This window comes from Tachypleus tridentatus, chromosome 10 (genome assembly GCF_004210375.1).
Source record: "Tachypleus tridentatus isolate NWPU-2018 chromosome 10, ASM421037v1, whole genome shotgun sequence".
NCBI classification, from domain to species: domain Eukaryota; kingdom Metazoa; phylum Arthropoda; class Merostomata; order Xiphosura; family Limulidae; genus Tachypleus; species Tachypleus tridentatus.
In genome coordinates this window covers 72,784,860-72,801,162 of record NC_134834.1, presented here as the reverse complement: position 1 = coordinate 72,801,162, position 16,303 = coordinate 72,784,860, and the positions used below count along the sequence as shown (strand labels likewise).

The window sequence follows — 16,303 nt, the reverse complement described above, 5'->3', positions numbered from 1 at the left end:
AAGTTACGGTTAATCCCACTATCTGTTTGTAAAAGAGTAGCCAAAGAGTTGGCAGCGGGTGGTTATGATTAACTGTCTTCCTTTTAATCTTTCATTGCTAAATAAGGTACGATTAGCGTAGATAGCCCTTGTGTGGCTTTGCGCGAAATTCTAAAACAAACAAAACATTTTACCGATTTATATAATTTTCTTTAACAGCAATGCTTTGTATAACTTCATCAAATTCAAGAGTATTGATAAATTGTTTTGCGATTTAAAACACTCATAAAACACATTAAATAGATGTTATATTTCAGACAATGTATAATTAAAAAAATAATATAATTGTTTGGTTTGAATTTCGCGCAAAGCTACACGCGCTAGTTGTCCCTAACTTTGCACTGTAAGACTAGAAGAAAGGCAGCTAGTCATCACCACCCACAGCCAACTCTTGGGCTACTCTTTTACTAACGAATAGTGGGATTGATCATTACATTATAATAAACCCATGGCTGAAAGGGCGAGCATGTTTGGTTTGACGGGGATTTGAACGCGCGACCCTCAGATTACGAGTTGAGTGCCTTAACCACCTGGCCATGCTGGGCTGGTATAAGTAATACATACGTTGGCGTTCTTCGGTGGGATAGGGGCTACGTCTACGTATTAATAACTTTAAAATGAGGGGTTCGATTTCCCCTAGTGGACACTGATGACGGTCCGATGTGACTATGTTTTAAAACACATATACACGTTAGTATAATAACACAGAATTCCTACTCTAAAAAAGGGTTACAATACCTGTGATGTGCATAGCAGAGGTTGTTCGCTGTGTGGTTTGCGCTTAAATACAAGCAATGAAAATAAAAGCAAACACGATAAAGTGCCATTACCGCGTGAAAAAAATTCTTTCCAATACCCAGTTGAGACAAACATAAAATGCTTTGAATGACCTTGTAACTTATTTGCGCCTAACTACCGATTCAAAAATCGATTTTAACTCACAATTTCAACTTTACTGTTTTGCAGTGGTGACTATAAACAACATCGGTTTCGTTTAACTCACTCGGGTTGCCTGAGAACGCCGTGCTGGTTAGCTACCGTGTTTCTCCGATAATAAGACCTACCCATAAAATAAGACCTAGTGTGGTTTTTGGGGATAGTTTTAATATAAGCCCTACCCTTAAAATAAGCCCTAGTTAAGAGTGGCAGGAAGAGGAAAGAAATAAAAAAAAGTAAGTTATTAATTAGTTTAATAGTTAGTTAATTAGTTTGTTCTAGTATTAATCAGTTAGTTTAATAGTTTATTTTAAATGGTTATTTTAATAGTTTTACTTTGTAACTTCATTTATTTAATATATCAAAATAAGACATCCCCCCGAAAATAAGCCCTAGTGTCATATTTTGGAGTGAAAATTAATATAAGCCCTGTCTTATTTTCGGAGAAACACGGTAACAAACTGGAAATAGCTTATTATTATGCAAAGAATAAGAGGCAGGTATCCCTTCCTTGTAAGTGAATTATACCTCCACAATCTAAAGTATTTATTATTTTTCTGACTTACAAACAATGTTTTATTTTATACTAAAATAGCTAACTATGAATTAGAGTTTGTGTTATTCGAGAGCAGCATTTCCTGAAAATAAGTAAGGGCTTGACGTCACTCCCGCGTGACTTTTTGGCAAAGACTTGTGACTTGTTGCAGTGATTGAAAGTTGAAATTGTATAAGAAGGCTGTAAGCTAATATTCGTATTTTCCAAGCTGAAATTGGGTAAAGGTAAGTTAAAAGTTACAGGTCATTAGGGATTATGTTATTCTTTGGTAGCAGTATTTAGCTTCTCAATTATGTTTGACATTATTTGATAAACTAAAGTTGTTTTTCACACTGGTACTGATAGTAATAAACTGTACTTTGTACTACTAACAGTAGAGTCAATACATTTTAAGCTTTGTCAGTTTTCTCTGTGATTGTTTATGAGGTTGTCAGAATATATTTGTTTAAAATGGAAATTGAAAATACCTTTTCGTCAGTATTATTATTACTAGATTAATGAGATTTATCTTCTGGTAATCAAAAAACCTAATCCAAAATTGAAATTTAAATTCCAATTTATCAGTGACTGAAATCATTCGAAAGATTTATAAGTTGCAAACAATCTGGTTTTATTTCTAGCAGATGGAAATGTTATCATCAACTTTATTTTAAGTTTTAAGATAAGTAATTTAACAATTTCCATTTAATACTTTAGTAATTCGTTTCGAATCATTGTACACAGCCGGTAATATTCATTAACTCTATTGTGCACGTACGTAAAATTATAGACATATAGGCCTATCTCGTGTAGGAAGAATACGGTTGTATCTCTTATTAACTTTGCTGCTACAATATATACTGTCATTTTATTTAAATAATCACAGCCACATTTCAGTTTCGCATACTAGCGAATTAGCATTCATACGAGGGTGACTGGGATCTTCGAGAGTCTTAAACCATGTGTTAATAACAAGATACAAGAAGAATATTAGATTGTGATATCTGTTTAAATTTTTCTTTCGCACTGAAAAGTTCCAAAAGTATTTGTTTTTTATCTTTGATATATGTTTCATTCTGCAGTAGATCTCGTCATCCTTGTTGTGTAAATACTCATTATCATCAGGGGTGTAGATTTTTTACACCCGATGGGGGGATGATTTTTACAATCACTTATGTGGACTGTTCAATTTGTAAATTGGTAATCTCTGATTACGTGAACCTGAAAGCTGTAAACATGCAGTCACAGAGTAATCTTGTTGTCACAATACTTGGATGTATACTTAGGCCTACTGGCTGATACTTACGAAGTTACGAACTATAACTTAGATCGAAAAGCTTAGAAGCACGCCTATATTAAAGATGTACATTTCGGCTACTGAAAAAGCGTACATCGAGGTCTAATTATGTAATTCGATTGGTAAGAACACGAGAATCACAAGAACAAACAGACAATTTGTAGGTCTGTGATGCAATAAAACAATTCAACAGACCAAACTGTAGGGGGGATAATTGTATGCATCATACCCCCTACCTAAAATGAAGGAGGGGATGTATACCCTCCATCCCCCCCAGGATCTACGCCCCTGAGTATCATTACGACAATTTAAGATATTAAAAAAAAAGTGAAGTAACTTTTAGACAATATTTAACCTCAGAAATAAACTTTGAAACATTTTGACTGACGTAATAATTTTATGAACGTGCGTTCTCTTGTAGTATCGTAAAATAAAAATTGATTTTACCTAGAGCGACAAAATATGTCCGCTGGATAACATGATTCATCAAGATACTCTTCAGAGAGTAGTTCTAGATTTCTCCGCAATTTAGTGAAAAAATGAAATGAAGAAAGTTGGCATATAATGAATAATCCTAATTAGATAGCCGCTTTTGGAGTTTGTTTCTCTCCAAATCGTTTCAAAGTCATATAGCAGACTAAATCCCAGGTTTTTTAACTCTGTAAAGCTGGACTTACCCAGCGTAATTAGAATCATCCATGTTACTGGTCATTCTTGTTCAAACTAAAGAGAGGCTGTAACCTCAGTACGTTACCTAACCTTATATTAGAGGACACCGTCGTTGACATTCATGCACAATCTACAGCGTTACGGCCATATTCTCCACCCATGGACAAACCAGATGTTGCTTGAACAGAATAACAAAAGCTGTTAGAATGAAAACAGTTTAACAGTTTTCTTCATGGTTTATGTGAAGACCACATATGCGTAGGTTAACTGTTATACTCCAAGAAGTACTATATTAAAATGAGGTAGAAAACATGGTAGGTGTAAATTAACATTTTTTCCTCCCCTCTTTACCACAAGATTGTCCTCAAGTCAACACTCAAATTATCTTTAAAAGAAAGTGTAGCTGCACATATATTGGTTAAGGAGGATGCAGAATTGCTTTTGTCCCCGATAAATAAAACATGTGAAACACAGACAACGCAACCTTTAACAAAGAATTAGTTTAGCAACGAATGTACCAAAATACCATTTAACTACGAAGTAGAAATCATTAATTACGTTGCTGCAAAATAACTTTATCACTAATTATTTAACAATGGTTACATAAACTAAGTGTAGCCAAAATAAATACCTTAACATTGTTATGTAAACTCAGTTTGGTATCACGAGAAACGTACTGTTTAATGTAGTATAAAATGTAATTAACTACAGAATACAGTACTAGAAATTCTTTAACAGTGGAATTTCAATTAATACACAAAATGAGTAATTAACAATGAAATCATATAAGTACAAGTTAACATCTTAAAAAGTACAAAATTAAATATTATACAACTGTCATGAAATAAAAGAAATGAAAAGATAATGTGGTGCCATTGGTAACTTTTCGAGCTTAGGTCAAGGCTCATCAGGTTTTGGCTAACTCCATCTGCAGCAGGTAGATGTCTCCTTTATTTAGGTAGGTAGAAAAGAATGCCGGCTGAGATAATGTTCTTTGTTCTTCCTGGTAATAAACGACCCATGCTCATTTCATTTCACATCCGTTTCGTGATAGTGCAACAGACTCTGATATCGAAGTGGCTGTTGTTGAAGAAGTTTGCTTGTCCTTTTGGTTGTTACTTACTCAATCAGTGTAGTCGCAAGGGTCCTATACTTCATTTCAGTAGTGGTTAAGGTGGAGGAGCTTCATTTACCTTGAAGCATCTCACAGTTAAAGATTGTAGTAGTTTGTGATTGGTGGGGAAAATTTGATAGCTTGCATATTATCCTCTTTACAGTTGTCTTTCCACCAGCAGTTGTGAGGGCTGCTGGAATATTTGATGCTATTGCTGATGGTACCAGCCAAATATTTGTGGATGTCTTATCTGTGCTTTCCTAGTGCCCAGTCACTTCTCGAAATGACTCTGGCTTCAGGACAGTCTTTTTATTCTTTACTATGTAGTTGTCCAACTGGAGGGAGTACACACACGGTAGTGTCTTCTAGTTGTAATAAAACACTCCTTGACATAATACCTAGACTACCAATGCCTTAAAATTTGACTTTTGATTCACTGCCTGTGGTGATGCAGTTGGTTGTTATGGTTGAGCCATACATTAAATCGGCGGTGTGGTGTGGGCTCTAAGATATTGTGACGATTATTTCATTTGGGAAGGGCTTGGTTTCTATGGTTGCTTGGCCCTGAGACACTTTAAAGAGCCAAATTAGATCTTTTACATTCAGTGTGTTGGTCAACAGTGTATCTTAATCCATGGGTGCTACTTAGGATTTCATGCTTGGAAGAAAGCTGGATTTTGCAGCTGACCCAAATACCAAGTATATCAGGTTTTGTTAAAACTTTCTTCAGTGACAGTTTTCAATTAATTCGAGTATTATGCACACATAGATGCACTAAAAGAATGAAACAATGGCTGATTGAAGAACAAGAAAGCCAGCCAGAAGGGTAAATAATTCAATTCCAAATAGCAAACATCCAGATGGAAATGCTCCATCAGATGAATATCAATTAGTCAGAAGGTTAACCAGGTGTGTTGGCTCTAAAGAGCATCTTAACTAATTGATTAAAACTGCCTTTCTCTAAAACTACCTTTATCAACAAAATGTTAAAATGATTACCCTGCTGAAGCAACACTTGTAGAGGCTTTGTGTACTTTCAAGCCATATTTAGTCATAGAAAATATATGCTTAGCATCTGTGAATTTTTTATTCCTCAAGCTTCACTAGATTTTTGCTTGACCAATACCTACAGCCGTGTTGGCTCTTCATAGTTATTATCGTGACAATGGGCAATACAGCTAACTTTTAAGTCCCATATCAATATCTTCACTAACGTCGTGTTGTTACTTAAACAAAGTCTGGGTACATTAAGAAACGGATAGGATTGAACCTGCAAAACTGATTCCTATCAGCCGCTTCAAGTGATTACTTGTCTGAAACGCTTCAGGAAATAGTCCAAATTTTTTTTTGCTGGGGGCATTATTTGGTTTGACTCGATAGTAGCTAAAACCTTTCTATCATGCCCTCTCAGCATTATTTGATGAGACGTCATCAGTGATGTGAGTATAGTGTTGTGACACACTTAATGAAACTTACTCTTGTGTAAGTAATCAATCTCTGGTCTAGTGCACAACACCATGCATGATCGATGGTTATCTTGGTACCTCCTGGATGATAGAGGTTCATCACTGTGCCATGGTTACAACTCTTTACCATTTGATGCTAAAAAGTAAGTCGTATTTATCTCGGTGATTTTCAGTTTTGTGGTTAATACCTTTAGAGTCTCTATATAACAGCACATGATCCGTAACATTTGTAAAACAGTTGTGGAATTATCAAATGTATGCAACAGAAGTGGAATACCGTACCTCGTCTTGTTGTCTCTCATATTGCTTGTTAGGCACTAATATAATAACGAGTCAGTCAATACACGTTTCCCAAGTAAAACAAATTTTTCATAAGAGTGACAAGATAGACCTGCCGAATAATAGCATATAGATATTAACTATTTAGTATTTTTGAATTTGTATGAAACAGTTCCTGAGAATGAAATAAGAACTTAACCCAATGTAAGATACAGTGAACAATCTTTATTTAAAAAAACAAACAAATACAATATACATGATTAAGACGCTGGACAGTCGCTTTTACTGTATCACCAGCTGTTTTCTCTCCAAACTGTATGGGTCGAGACCTGCATATCAGTCTCAATAAACCCAGTATTACTTAATTCGGTAACGTAATTTACACAAAGCAATTAGCGCTTTCACTTTACTCATCATTGTCATTCCTAAATTAAAGGAGATCTTAATATGGGGCACATCTCATGACTATATGATTTGCACATGCTGTCATAAACAGAAATCTTTAAACTGGCATGTATTGCTAAGCAGAAACAATAACGAAACACTGGTTGCAGTTTCCTGTTGGTGAAAGGTCAAGACTGGCTGGCCAGACCTAATAGCTGGGGACAATATTGTCGTTATCAACTACGGATATCACACTTACAACGTTATGATACCATGTAACAATGGCGTCAGCAAACATGGCAAGTTGAAACAACTTTTGGTGTCACTTTTTCCCCACCCTACATTATTTCAAGTGTCAGTTTACTGGAAATCAGAATAGAAACTCCACATTATATTCTTCTTGTACGCTTTCCGAGAGTCTTTTATTGGAAGTTACTCTCGATTCAATATTTCGTTCGTTTCACGCTGAAACACATTTTCATCTTTTCGATGACTTATTGTTATCATTCAGAGGATTACATGTTTCTTTATTATTATTAAAATACTAATTGGAGTACCCGCCCCCTGCACGGACGTTATGTAAACTCATGATTAAGGAAAGATTATATTTGGACATGAAAAGTTGCATACCTTATACGTAATTGTAATTCCATACAACCTTAGTGACATTGTTGTTGATGTATACTTGATTGCGTGTTTAATGTTTTGGTTTTGTTTGGGTTTCATACATAAGTGTTTGTTCTATTTTTCTCAACGTTTGTTACATTCGAAGTGTGATGTTGTTATAGCAACATCACAGGAGATAACAACGTATATATTTATTTTTAAACTGATTCGGATGATTGTGGTCACAATATTGTCCATATTTGCGTAACTTAAATCGCGTAGTTCGTATACTTAATAATATAAAGATTTGATAATAAGTGTTTATTGTTATGTTTTAATTCAGATTTTGGGAGACAAAACAACTGTTCTATAGTTTATACTGGACTTATCCGGGTGCCTATGTCACGTCTTTGTTTTTTGATCAGTCAATACTTAATGAAACGCTCTACATACTAAACAATAGGCTGTAGTTAACATGAGAAACAAATTTTCAAATATCGCACACGTTTATCTTTAATTTAAAAGTCCAATATAAGTAGGAACACACAATAGTTAAGTACGCCACGTTATATATATTTAAACAAGGTTTTCTTCAAAACACACATTACGTGTAGGGTTGATATATACATATAAACCAAGGTTTTATTGAAAGACTATTTTCATGTATGCTTAATATTTGCGTATGAACCATAGTTTTATTAAAATACAATTTGTGTATGGTTAAAAATTATAAATTTTTGAATGAAAGTATCTGATGGTTTTAGATACGATAGTACAAATTTTATTAGTGTACTACAATTTCGCTAATTTTCTCAGGTTTAAATACTTCAAGCCTTTCCAACAATAAAAACGTTTCAGTTTTTCTCATTTTTGTATTACATTGCACCACGAAGAAGACGAAGTAGAAATAGTGATAAATAACATTTTGTCTGAAGTTTCTTTTTATCAAATACATAGTTTGGTTGTTTGAAAACGCCACCTGGTAAGCACGTGGTTTAGGAAGTTTTGTGAGAAATAATGCAGTCGATCTGTCACATGCATTAAAAACACCTGTTACCTGGGATAATCGTGATACATTGGAATGTATGTGTGTTTACAGTAAGAGGTGGACAACTGTCTTTTCATAAATTTACTTACATCGGGCAACATCATGTGCGACCTTGAAAAGTTGTATAAGTTACTAAATATATATATATATATATGTGTGTGTGTGTGTGTGTGTGTTTATGTATTTAACGTTTTTTTTTCTCGTGTTAGTTCAAAATTTTGAATTTCATATCCTCTTAAATTATTTTTCTATGATTTTTGATCAGATCGGGTTTCATGCGTTAATTTGTACAATAAAAAAGTAAGAAATAGACAAATGAAGCCAAGCGAGAAGGATATGTAAATATTTTCGGGTGGCCACGTTATATTCTCAGTAGAATGTTTAACAGAAGCAATTTTGTTTTGAAATTTTGCACAAAGCTACTCGAGGGCTATCTGTGCTAGCCGTCCCTAATTTAGCAGTGTAAGACTAGAGGGAAGGCAGCTAGTCATCACCACCCACCGCCAACTCTTGGGCTACTCTTTTACCAACGAATATTGGGATTGACCGTACATTATACGCCCCCACGGCTGGGAGGGCGATAATGTTTAGCGCGACGCGGGCGCGAACACGCGACCCTCGGATTACGAGTCACAAGCATTACGCGCTTGGCCATGCCAGGCCCAACAGAAGCAAAAGAAGCTGATTTCGGAGCTTTCAGTAGTGCCGTAAGTCGAAACAATGCAGTTATGTAATCTTATCAAAATCTGAACCCCCTAAATATGCCTTAACTGTTTCTCTAAGTTTATCTTCAATGAAATTTAAACATTTCTTTTAATGTGTATTTATAAATATGTTTCCATCTCAGTACGATATCAATTCTGATTAAGAAGTTAGCACACAGGATCACATATTAAGGTTGTAATGGTTTTGAAACGAGACCCAAACTTGAAAGTTTACGAAGTAATTCTGTATTCCTCTTAAGGATAATAATGATTTGAAATCCATTATAACTTTTGTGTGTGATCCTGTATACTAACTTCTTAATCAGAATTTATAATCCACTCATGGACCACGAATCCCAGTTCACTGAAGGCAAGCTAGTTACCTCTTCTTTCACCTTATGTTATCATTTTTAGAAAGACTATTAACTTCCTCCATCAACACATTAAGAACTAACATATTTTAATTAAAATCAGTTGGTGAATCCTCGTTACTTGACCTTTTCGACACTAACTTTTCTATCAGTCTTTCAAATACTTAGTTCACGTCGAAACTAACGACATGTAACAACGATTTATGACTGTTTCAGATTTACAAACCTTATTAATGCACATTTTGACTCACTGTATTGACCCTCGTGTTTTTCTAGCTGTTTAGTGTCATCTACCATGATGTCAATAGACATACTGATTTATTTCTAAGACAACAGACCTATACCACCGACTGTTGAAATGAGAAAACTGACTAGTTTAACGCCCTCGTACATGACCTATGCCAACGTAATCAGCGCTTACCCTTCCTTTACAACAATAACTTTAAACATGAAAACAAAACATATTTATTAGTAAAAGATGGTTTACACTATTCCTTCAAGGGAATCGTTTCTTCTTCTGTCTTAAAACAAAAAGCAGCTGCATACAGTATGAAGATTGTTTTTTATTCGAGGTGTATTTTTCTATTTCTACAGTGCACGTAGAATAGTATGCTTGTTTGTTTGTTTTTGAATTTCGCGCAAAGCTACACGAGGGCTATCTGCACTAGCCGTACCTAATTTAGCAGTGTGAGGCGAGAGAGAAGGCAGCTAGTCATCACCACCGATCGCCAACTCTTGGGCTACTCTTTAATCAACGAATAGTGGGATTGATCGTGCCATTTTACGCCCCCAAGGCTGAAAGGGCGAGCATGTTGGGTGCGACGGGGATTCTAACCTTCGACCCTCAGATTACGAGTCGAATGCCTTAACCCACCTGGCCATACCGGGATTTCTTTTTTACTAACTGTATTCTCTCTTGCCTACAAACAATCACTGCACAATCCAACCTAGATCCACCAAACAGTCCTACTCATAAATCTCCTTCAATTTACACTTAATCCATAAATCTTTTTCAGTCCATAGAGTATACTTCCAAACCACATTTCTCTCAATGCTTCTCACAGAACTAGATGCGTCTATTCTTCTAAATGTTGCATTCATACAGAAGTTACGGCTCCAGAAACTTCTCTCTAAGCGTTAAACCTCGCATACAATCCAGGGATCCTGTCCTATTCACAGACTCTGATGCTACTGTGTATTTTTCTATTTCTACAGTGCACGTAGAATAGTATGCTTGTTTGTTTGTTTTTGAATTTCGCGCAAAGCTACTCGAGGGCTATCTGCGCTAGCCGTCCCTAATTTAGCAGTATAAAACTAGAGGGAAGGCAGCTAGTCATCACCACCTACCGCCAACTCTTGGGCTACTCTTTTACCAACGAATAGTGGAATTAGTTGTCATATTATAACGCCCCCACGGCTGAAAGGGCGGGCATGTGTTGGTGCGACCGGGATTCGAACCCGCGACCCTCGGATTACGAGTCGAACGCCTTAACACGCTTGGCTATGCCGGGCCTTAGTGTACGTCACACTTCTACACTTAACAGACCCATTTTATACATTACTTCTTCTAAATGCAGTAGTTATGGAGATTTAAGACTTCTACGTTTATTCCTAGCAGTCGTCTAGCAATTCCTTATTTTAACGACCATCCAAACACCACAAACTCTGAGGATTTTTTTCCATACACATAACTTTCTATAACTTTTGAAGGAGAACATCATCTTTCACCCGACGACCTTTCATAAAACTAAACCAAACAGAACCTGAACTTTCTCCCTGTCACAAAACAAAACTTTGTATTTTTGAAATAAACTCCCTGCAACACGGCTGCACAAGCGTACTCAAATCTACTAAGTCTAGCAAGACTTTTAAACACTCATAAAACTGAATGAAAAAACGAACAAAAACTGAGATACGCGCACTAAGCCGATGCAGTGGGACAATATTTAAAAGTCAAACTATACCTTAACCCTTTAATTTGAATCCACCAGCTACCATAGGAGCCAAACTGTTTTGTTCACAGTGTAGTAAAAATCTTTCATTCCACCTCGCACTTACGAAACTCACCCGTGACTTTTGCAAATAAACAATCTTGAAATGAACATTGCTGCTATAAATTCCAAGAACTCAATTTGTCATATTGAATAACAGAAACTAGATGCATTTATTAATAAAGCAAAGAAGACTTTTGGAAATCGTGAAAAATAGCAATAAAAACAGTGATCTTTCACGTAAGTTTGTTTGTTTTTTGAATTTCGCACAAAGCTACTCGAGGGCTATCTGTGCTAGCCATCCCTAATTTAGCAGTGTAAGACTAGAGGGAAGGCAGCTAATCATCACCACCCACCGCCAACTCTTGGGCTACTCTTCTACCAACGAATAGTGGGATTGACCGTCACATTATAACGCCCTCACGGCTGGGAGGGCGAGCATGTTTAGCGCGACGCGGGCGCGAACCCACGCCCCTCGGATTACGAGTCGCACGCCTTACGCGCTTGGCCATGCCAGGCCCTCTCACTTAAGAACAAAGGTTTCTTCCACTCAAATTGTAATGTCTCGTTACAACAAAATACTGAATTTAAACATACTCGTACTAATAACATCTGATTACTAACTCCAACAATATAAACGCGTACGTTGAACTGTCTCACTAACTTATTCAATTCCATGATAATAAAATTATCATTGAACCAACTTATAAGGTCGGCGCTATTGTCGTTCAGGATAAGTCTGACTGTATCAACCAAGTTTACTGTCACCTAAATCACACAAACCACTATCAAAGGTAAATTTAGACCACATACCGCAGTCTGTTAAAGTTATCGAACATACGCTGTGTAGCTTACAGAAACGTTAACACATCAGTCGTGAAACATTGTGGTTCATTTCACATACACACCCAGTTCTGGGTCGCTTTTACGTGTTACAATAATACACAAACCCAACAGTCCTGGTCGTTCTGTTATTTCTAATTGGAGTAAGCCACCTGAAAACTTATCTGCTTACGTTGATTACCACATCAGATACCTCCTTACCTTTGACACCGTTCGTTACAGACGCAACACATTTCCTAATCATTATCTCTGACATTAACATCAACGGAAAACGTCCTCCAAATACTATCCTCTGTATCATAAAATGTCTTCTAGCTACACAAACATTTCCTACGACGAAGGCTTAAAAGTCCAAAAATGTCAGTACAATACACACACACACACACACACACACACACACACACACACACACACACATTTATGACCTCGTGACTGTACTACTAGTGATATACATGTGGAAAAATTGCTGCCGCGAGACTTTTCCATATAAATGAAACCAAATCATTGACATTGACCAGTCAAACGTTTAATGAATAAGTAAATCGATTCTGCTCATTTCATTTCCAAAATCTTTAATTTATTTTCTCACAATGTTATTAGGGTTTATATTAGTTCTGTTTGATGGTAAGATTTGAAAATTCATGTAAGCTGGGTGTATTTATCTTTAATCTATAACACTATTTTATATTTCAAACATTTTCAAACAGATAAAATGAATTTTTAATATGTTAAATGCCGTATCCTGATATTGCAATTAAAACGAATAATTATAATTATTTATAAATGTATAATGATAAATATATATAAATTTTTATATTTATAAATAAATATAATTTTAGAAAATAAAAATAAATGTTATTTATTTAAAAAAGTATCTGACACTTCTAGATGAACTACAACCAAAGCAGTTACCAAAACCCATCGACAGATCCTCCACCGCCTTATAATCTTCATCCACCTTCAGAACCAGGTTGGAAACCTAGTGCTCCACCTACCGTACCCCATGGATATTATGAAGGACCATCTGATGGGCAAACAAACTACGGAGTCATTCAGGGTCAATCAGGCTTTGGGCAAACAAGCTATGGAGCCGTCCAGGGTCAGCCAGGCTGTGGGCCTCCTGGCGGGCAAATAGGCTATCCATACTACACGCAGCAAGCTCCTTTGACGTCACCTGCGGGATGGGGTCCCCAATATCAGCCGACCCATACCGTGTACGTTTTTTTTTTTTTTTTGTTAATGGTAGAAGTTGAAACAAATGATATGATTTACAAAATAGTCAAAATTGTTGCATTATAATTTGTAGCTAAGATGGATAGTTGATAATATTAACTTTAAATTATGTAATTATGTCGTTTCAAACATCATACCTTTCGAATCTGGTGGCTTAGTGGCTTCTAATGCAAAAAATTTGGTTTGGACACCTACGGTGGGCAAAGCACAAATAGACCAATGTGTAGCCTTGACTTCAATAGCTGTTACTTATAATTTATTTCGGACAAGTTTCCGATTTATTATGTTACGTACTTTACTAATTTTTTATTAGTAGCTGTTAGTGTGATTTGTTCAAAACCAAGATTTCATATGCTACACGTTCTGATTTTTTTGTTTTGTTTTCAAACCAGTTGTTAATGTATTTTCTATGAAGCTGAAATTTTGCTATATTTATGAACTTTTAAAAATATCTTGTTGTGCTTACTTCCTCGTTAATGGGCCAAGCGTTGCATAGTGACTAGTGTCACTGTGGATCCACACTTTGGCCCGTGGGTAGTGTTGACAGGCAACTGCCATTTATCGCTATCTTTCAGTTCTAAACTTAGATCAGCTAACGCAGATAACCTACAAGTAGCTTTATACGAAATTGAACAAACAATTATTCGCAAGAGTTCATTTATTTTTCCATTTTTATGTCTTAGTTACGTATTTTATAATTATTGTAATAACATGTTTTCATAGAATTGAATTATCGTCAGTAGGTGATCGTCTCAGGAATTTAATTTTGATAAGTAGTTGATTAATTGATTATTTCCCTATTATCACACTGAAGGATAAGAAAGCTAGTACGTAACATGCTCAATAGGTGGCAGAGATAAGTAAAATGCAATTTAATGAGAGTATAAATTGATTTCGTTACAGAACACAGCGATTGTTTTTGTAAATATTTTATATATATGTAGAAGGAGGTAAGTGTAATTAAATGCAAGACGGTGCTGTTGAACAACTTTATGGAAAATGATTTTACTTTGTAATTAAGTTTTGTTTTTAAAATTTCAACGGAACAAAAAATCCAACTTATAATAAGAAATTCAATTGTTCGATGTATGCTTTGTATTACTTTCCAAAAGCTGGAGTTTTTTTTTTGTGTGTATGTGCAGAATTTTGACCGAAGGAAAACGCAGTGAAATGGACAGGATAGCGGAGTGCTTCTTATTGGGGTGCTGTTCGTCGATATTGTGTTGCTGTCTTCTGGACCCTTAACTTCATTAGTTTCGTGTACGGGCTGAATTCAGTGTCTAATTATTTGTTAGGCTGATACTTTTATTGTTACCTGAATCCCAAGACAACCTGAGGATATGATGTTTGTCTCCTAAATGAATAATATTAGTTTTCTTGACTCAAAGGACTGCGGTGTTTCTTGCCTTTTTGTTAATGGCTTAATCTTGGAATCGGTTTCAGTACAGTATTTTCGTGTTCTAGGTACACGACTTTATTAATAGCAAATTTTATGGACTTAATTATATGCCTTCTTATAGACTAATTTTAAAGTGAGCTCAGGAACTGTTGGTAACTAAAAAGTCCTTAAGAAGTGTCGCGAAATGTAGTGCAGATCTCATGAACCTATTTTCTTGTTTTGTACAGTGATATTTTGCTTTAATTTAAAAAACAAACCTTTATAGAAGCAAAGTTTACTCTGTTCAGTAGTAGTACACTTTTGTGCCATACTGACTTCTTCGATTCAGCTGAAACAACGAGTTTGAAGTCAAAATTATCTTTGTTTGTATTTTAGTAAAGATTAAATATTAAGCTTATAATTGGCAAAGAAATATCACTTTGTTTGGTATTAAATCATTAATAATTGTTTATTAATCCTTCTCCTAATCTTGATTGGAAACGGCTTTTACAAAATCTTTTAAAATTACTCCGTAGCAACTGTGAACATTAGTTAGTGTAATTTGATAATATATAGTGTTTCAACTACTACTGTTAGATTGGTGTCCCAACCGGCCTGACGTTCACCCATATTAGACGAAAGGCCTCATTGACACGTGTTTGACGTATTGTGTTTTATTTTACTTTCACTCATGGGTTCTTAAATTAAGTTTTGTTATATTTGTAGACATATATACTACCATATTATATGGTTTATGGGTGTTACTTGTGTAATTTAAGTATAACTATTTTCGTGTTCGATTTAACTACACAGTGCAATATACCAGATTGTATGTAGTCCATTGTCATTGTACGAAATTCCAAGTACATACAATAAAATTTTAAATATTATATTTGGTAGAAGGTTTCAAACTTTGTTCGAAGTTATATTTGCAGGTGACACTGTGAGCCAATCACGTTTGATATGTATGAATGTGGAAAATGTTTTACTGAGAAATAAAGTTTGTTTTTTGCCTTAGTTTCTGTGCTTTTAATAAAAATCGTTGTACTGTCGCATTCAAATCAGGATCAGCACAAAATTAACATTGTTTTGTGATTTGATGTCGTTCAGAACATTTTGTAGGAAGAGTAAAAGCAAAGATACAAAACAAGTCCTGTTTGATCATTAATTTGTAAGATAATGTAACCTTATTAAGGATGGATTTATACCACTGGTATTCCACGTAAGTGCCCTTGTGCAATTTTATAACTATGTACGTGTCCGTCTGAAGTCTAATTTGACACCAGGTAGTGTGCATGTATGGTACACGTTTCATGCTTGTATGGCTCTTAATGTGACAGAAGTCAGATCTTTGAGGTTGACACCAACTAATTACAATTAACGTAATTGTTGAATTTGTTCTTGGTTACT

General features: G+C 35.4%; 1 protein-coding gene across 3 annotated transcripts; it reads left to right on the top strand.

Moving 5' to 3' along the window:
• The first annotated feature begins 1,405 nt into the window (after positions 1 to 1,405).
• Positions 1,406 to 15,910, top strand: LOC143229558 (uncharacterized). 3 transcript variants are annotated; one of them, XM_076462057.1, is made up of 3 exons: positions 1,406 to 1,471; positions 13,171 to 13,496; positions 14,658 to 15,910. In XM_076462057.1, the coding sequence occupies exons 2-3, from the start codon at positions 13,171 to 13,173 to the stop codon at positions 14,758 to 14,760; spliced, it is 429 nt and encodes a 142-aa protein (XP_076318172.1). In that variant the 5' UTR covers positions 1,406 to 1,471; the 3' UTR covers positions 14,761 to 15,910. The 3 variants fall into 3 exon arrangements, with proteins under 3 accessions (XP_076318172.1, XP_076318170.1, XP_076318171.1); XM_076462055.1 differs by having other exon boundaries at positions 1,441 to 1,488; XM_076462056.1 differs by lacking the exon at positions 1,406 to 1,471 and adding an exon at positions 1,478 to 1,755.
• Positions 15,911 to 16,303: the final 393 nt, after the last annotated feature.

Bases quoted from the DNA above. Each gene is read 5' to 3' on its own strand.
- LOC143229558 (XM_076462055.1), top strand. From the start codon at position 1,456: ATGCAAAGAATAAGAGGCAGGTATCCCTTCCTT. The intron at 1,489-13,170 runs GTAAGTGAATTA...TGACACTTCTAG, and splicing joins GAGGCAGGTATCCCTTCCTT to ATGAACTACAACCAAAGCAG. The intron at 13,497-14,657 runs GTACGTTTTTTT...GTGTATGTGCAG, and splicing joins TATCAGCCGACCCATACCGT to AATTTTGACCGAAGGAAAAC.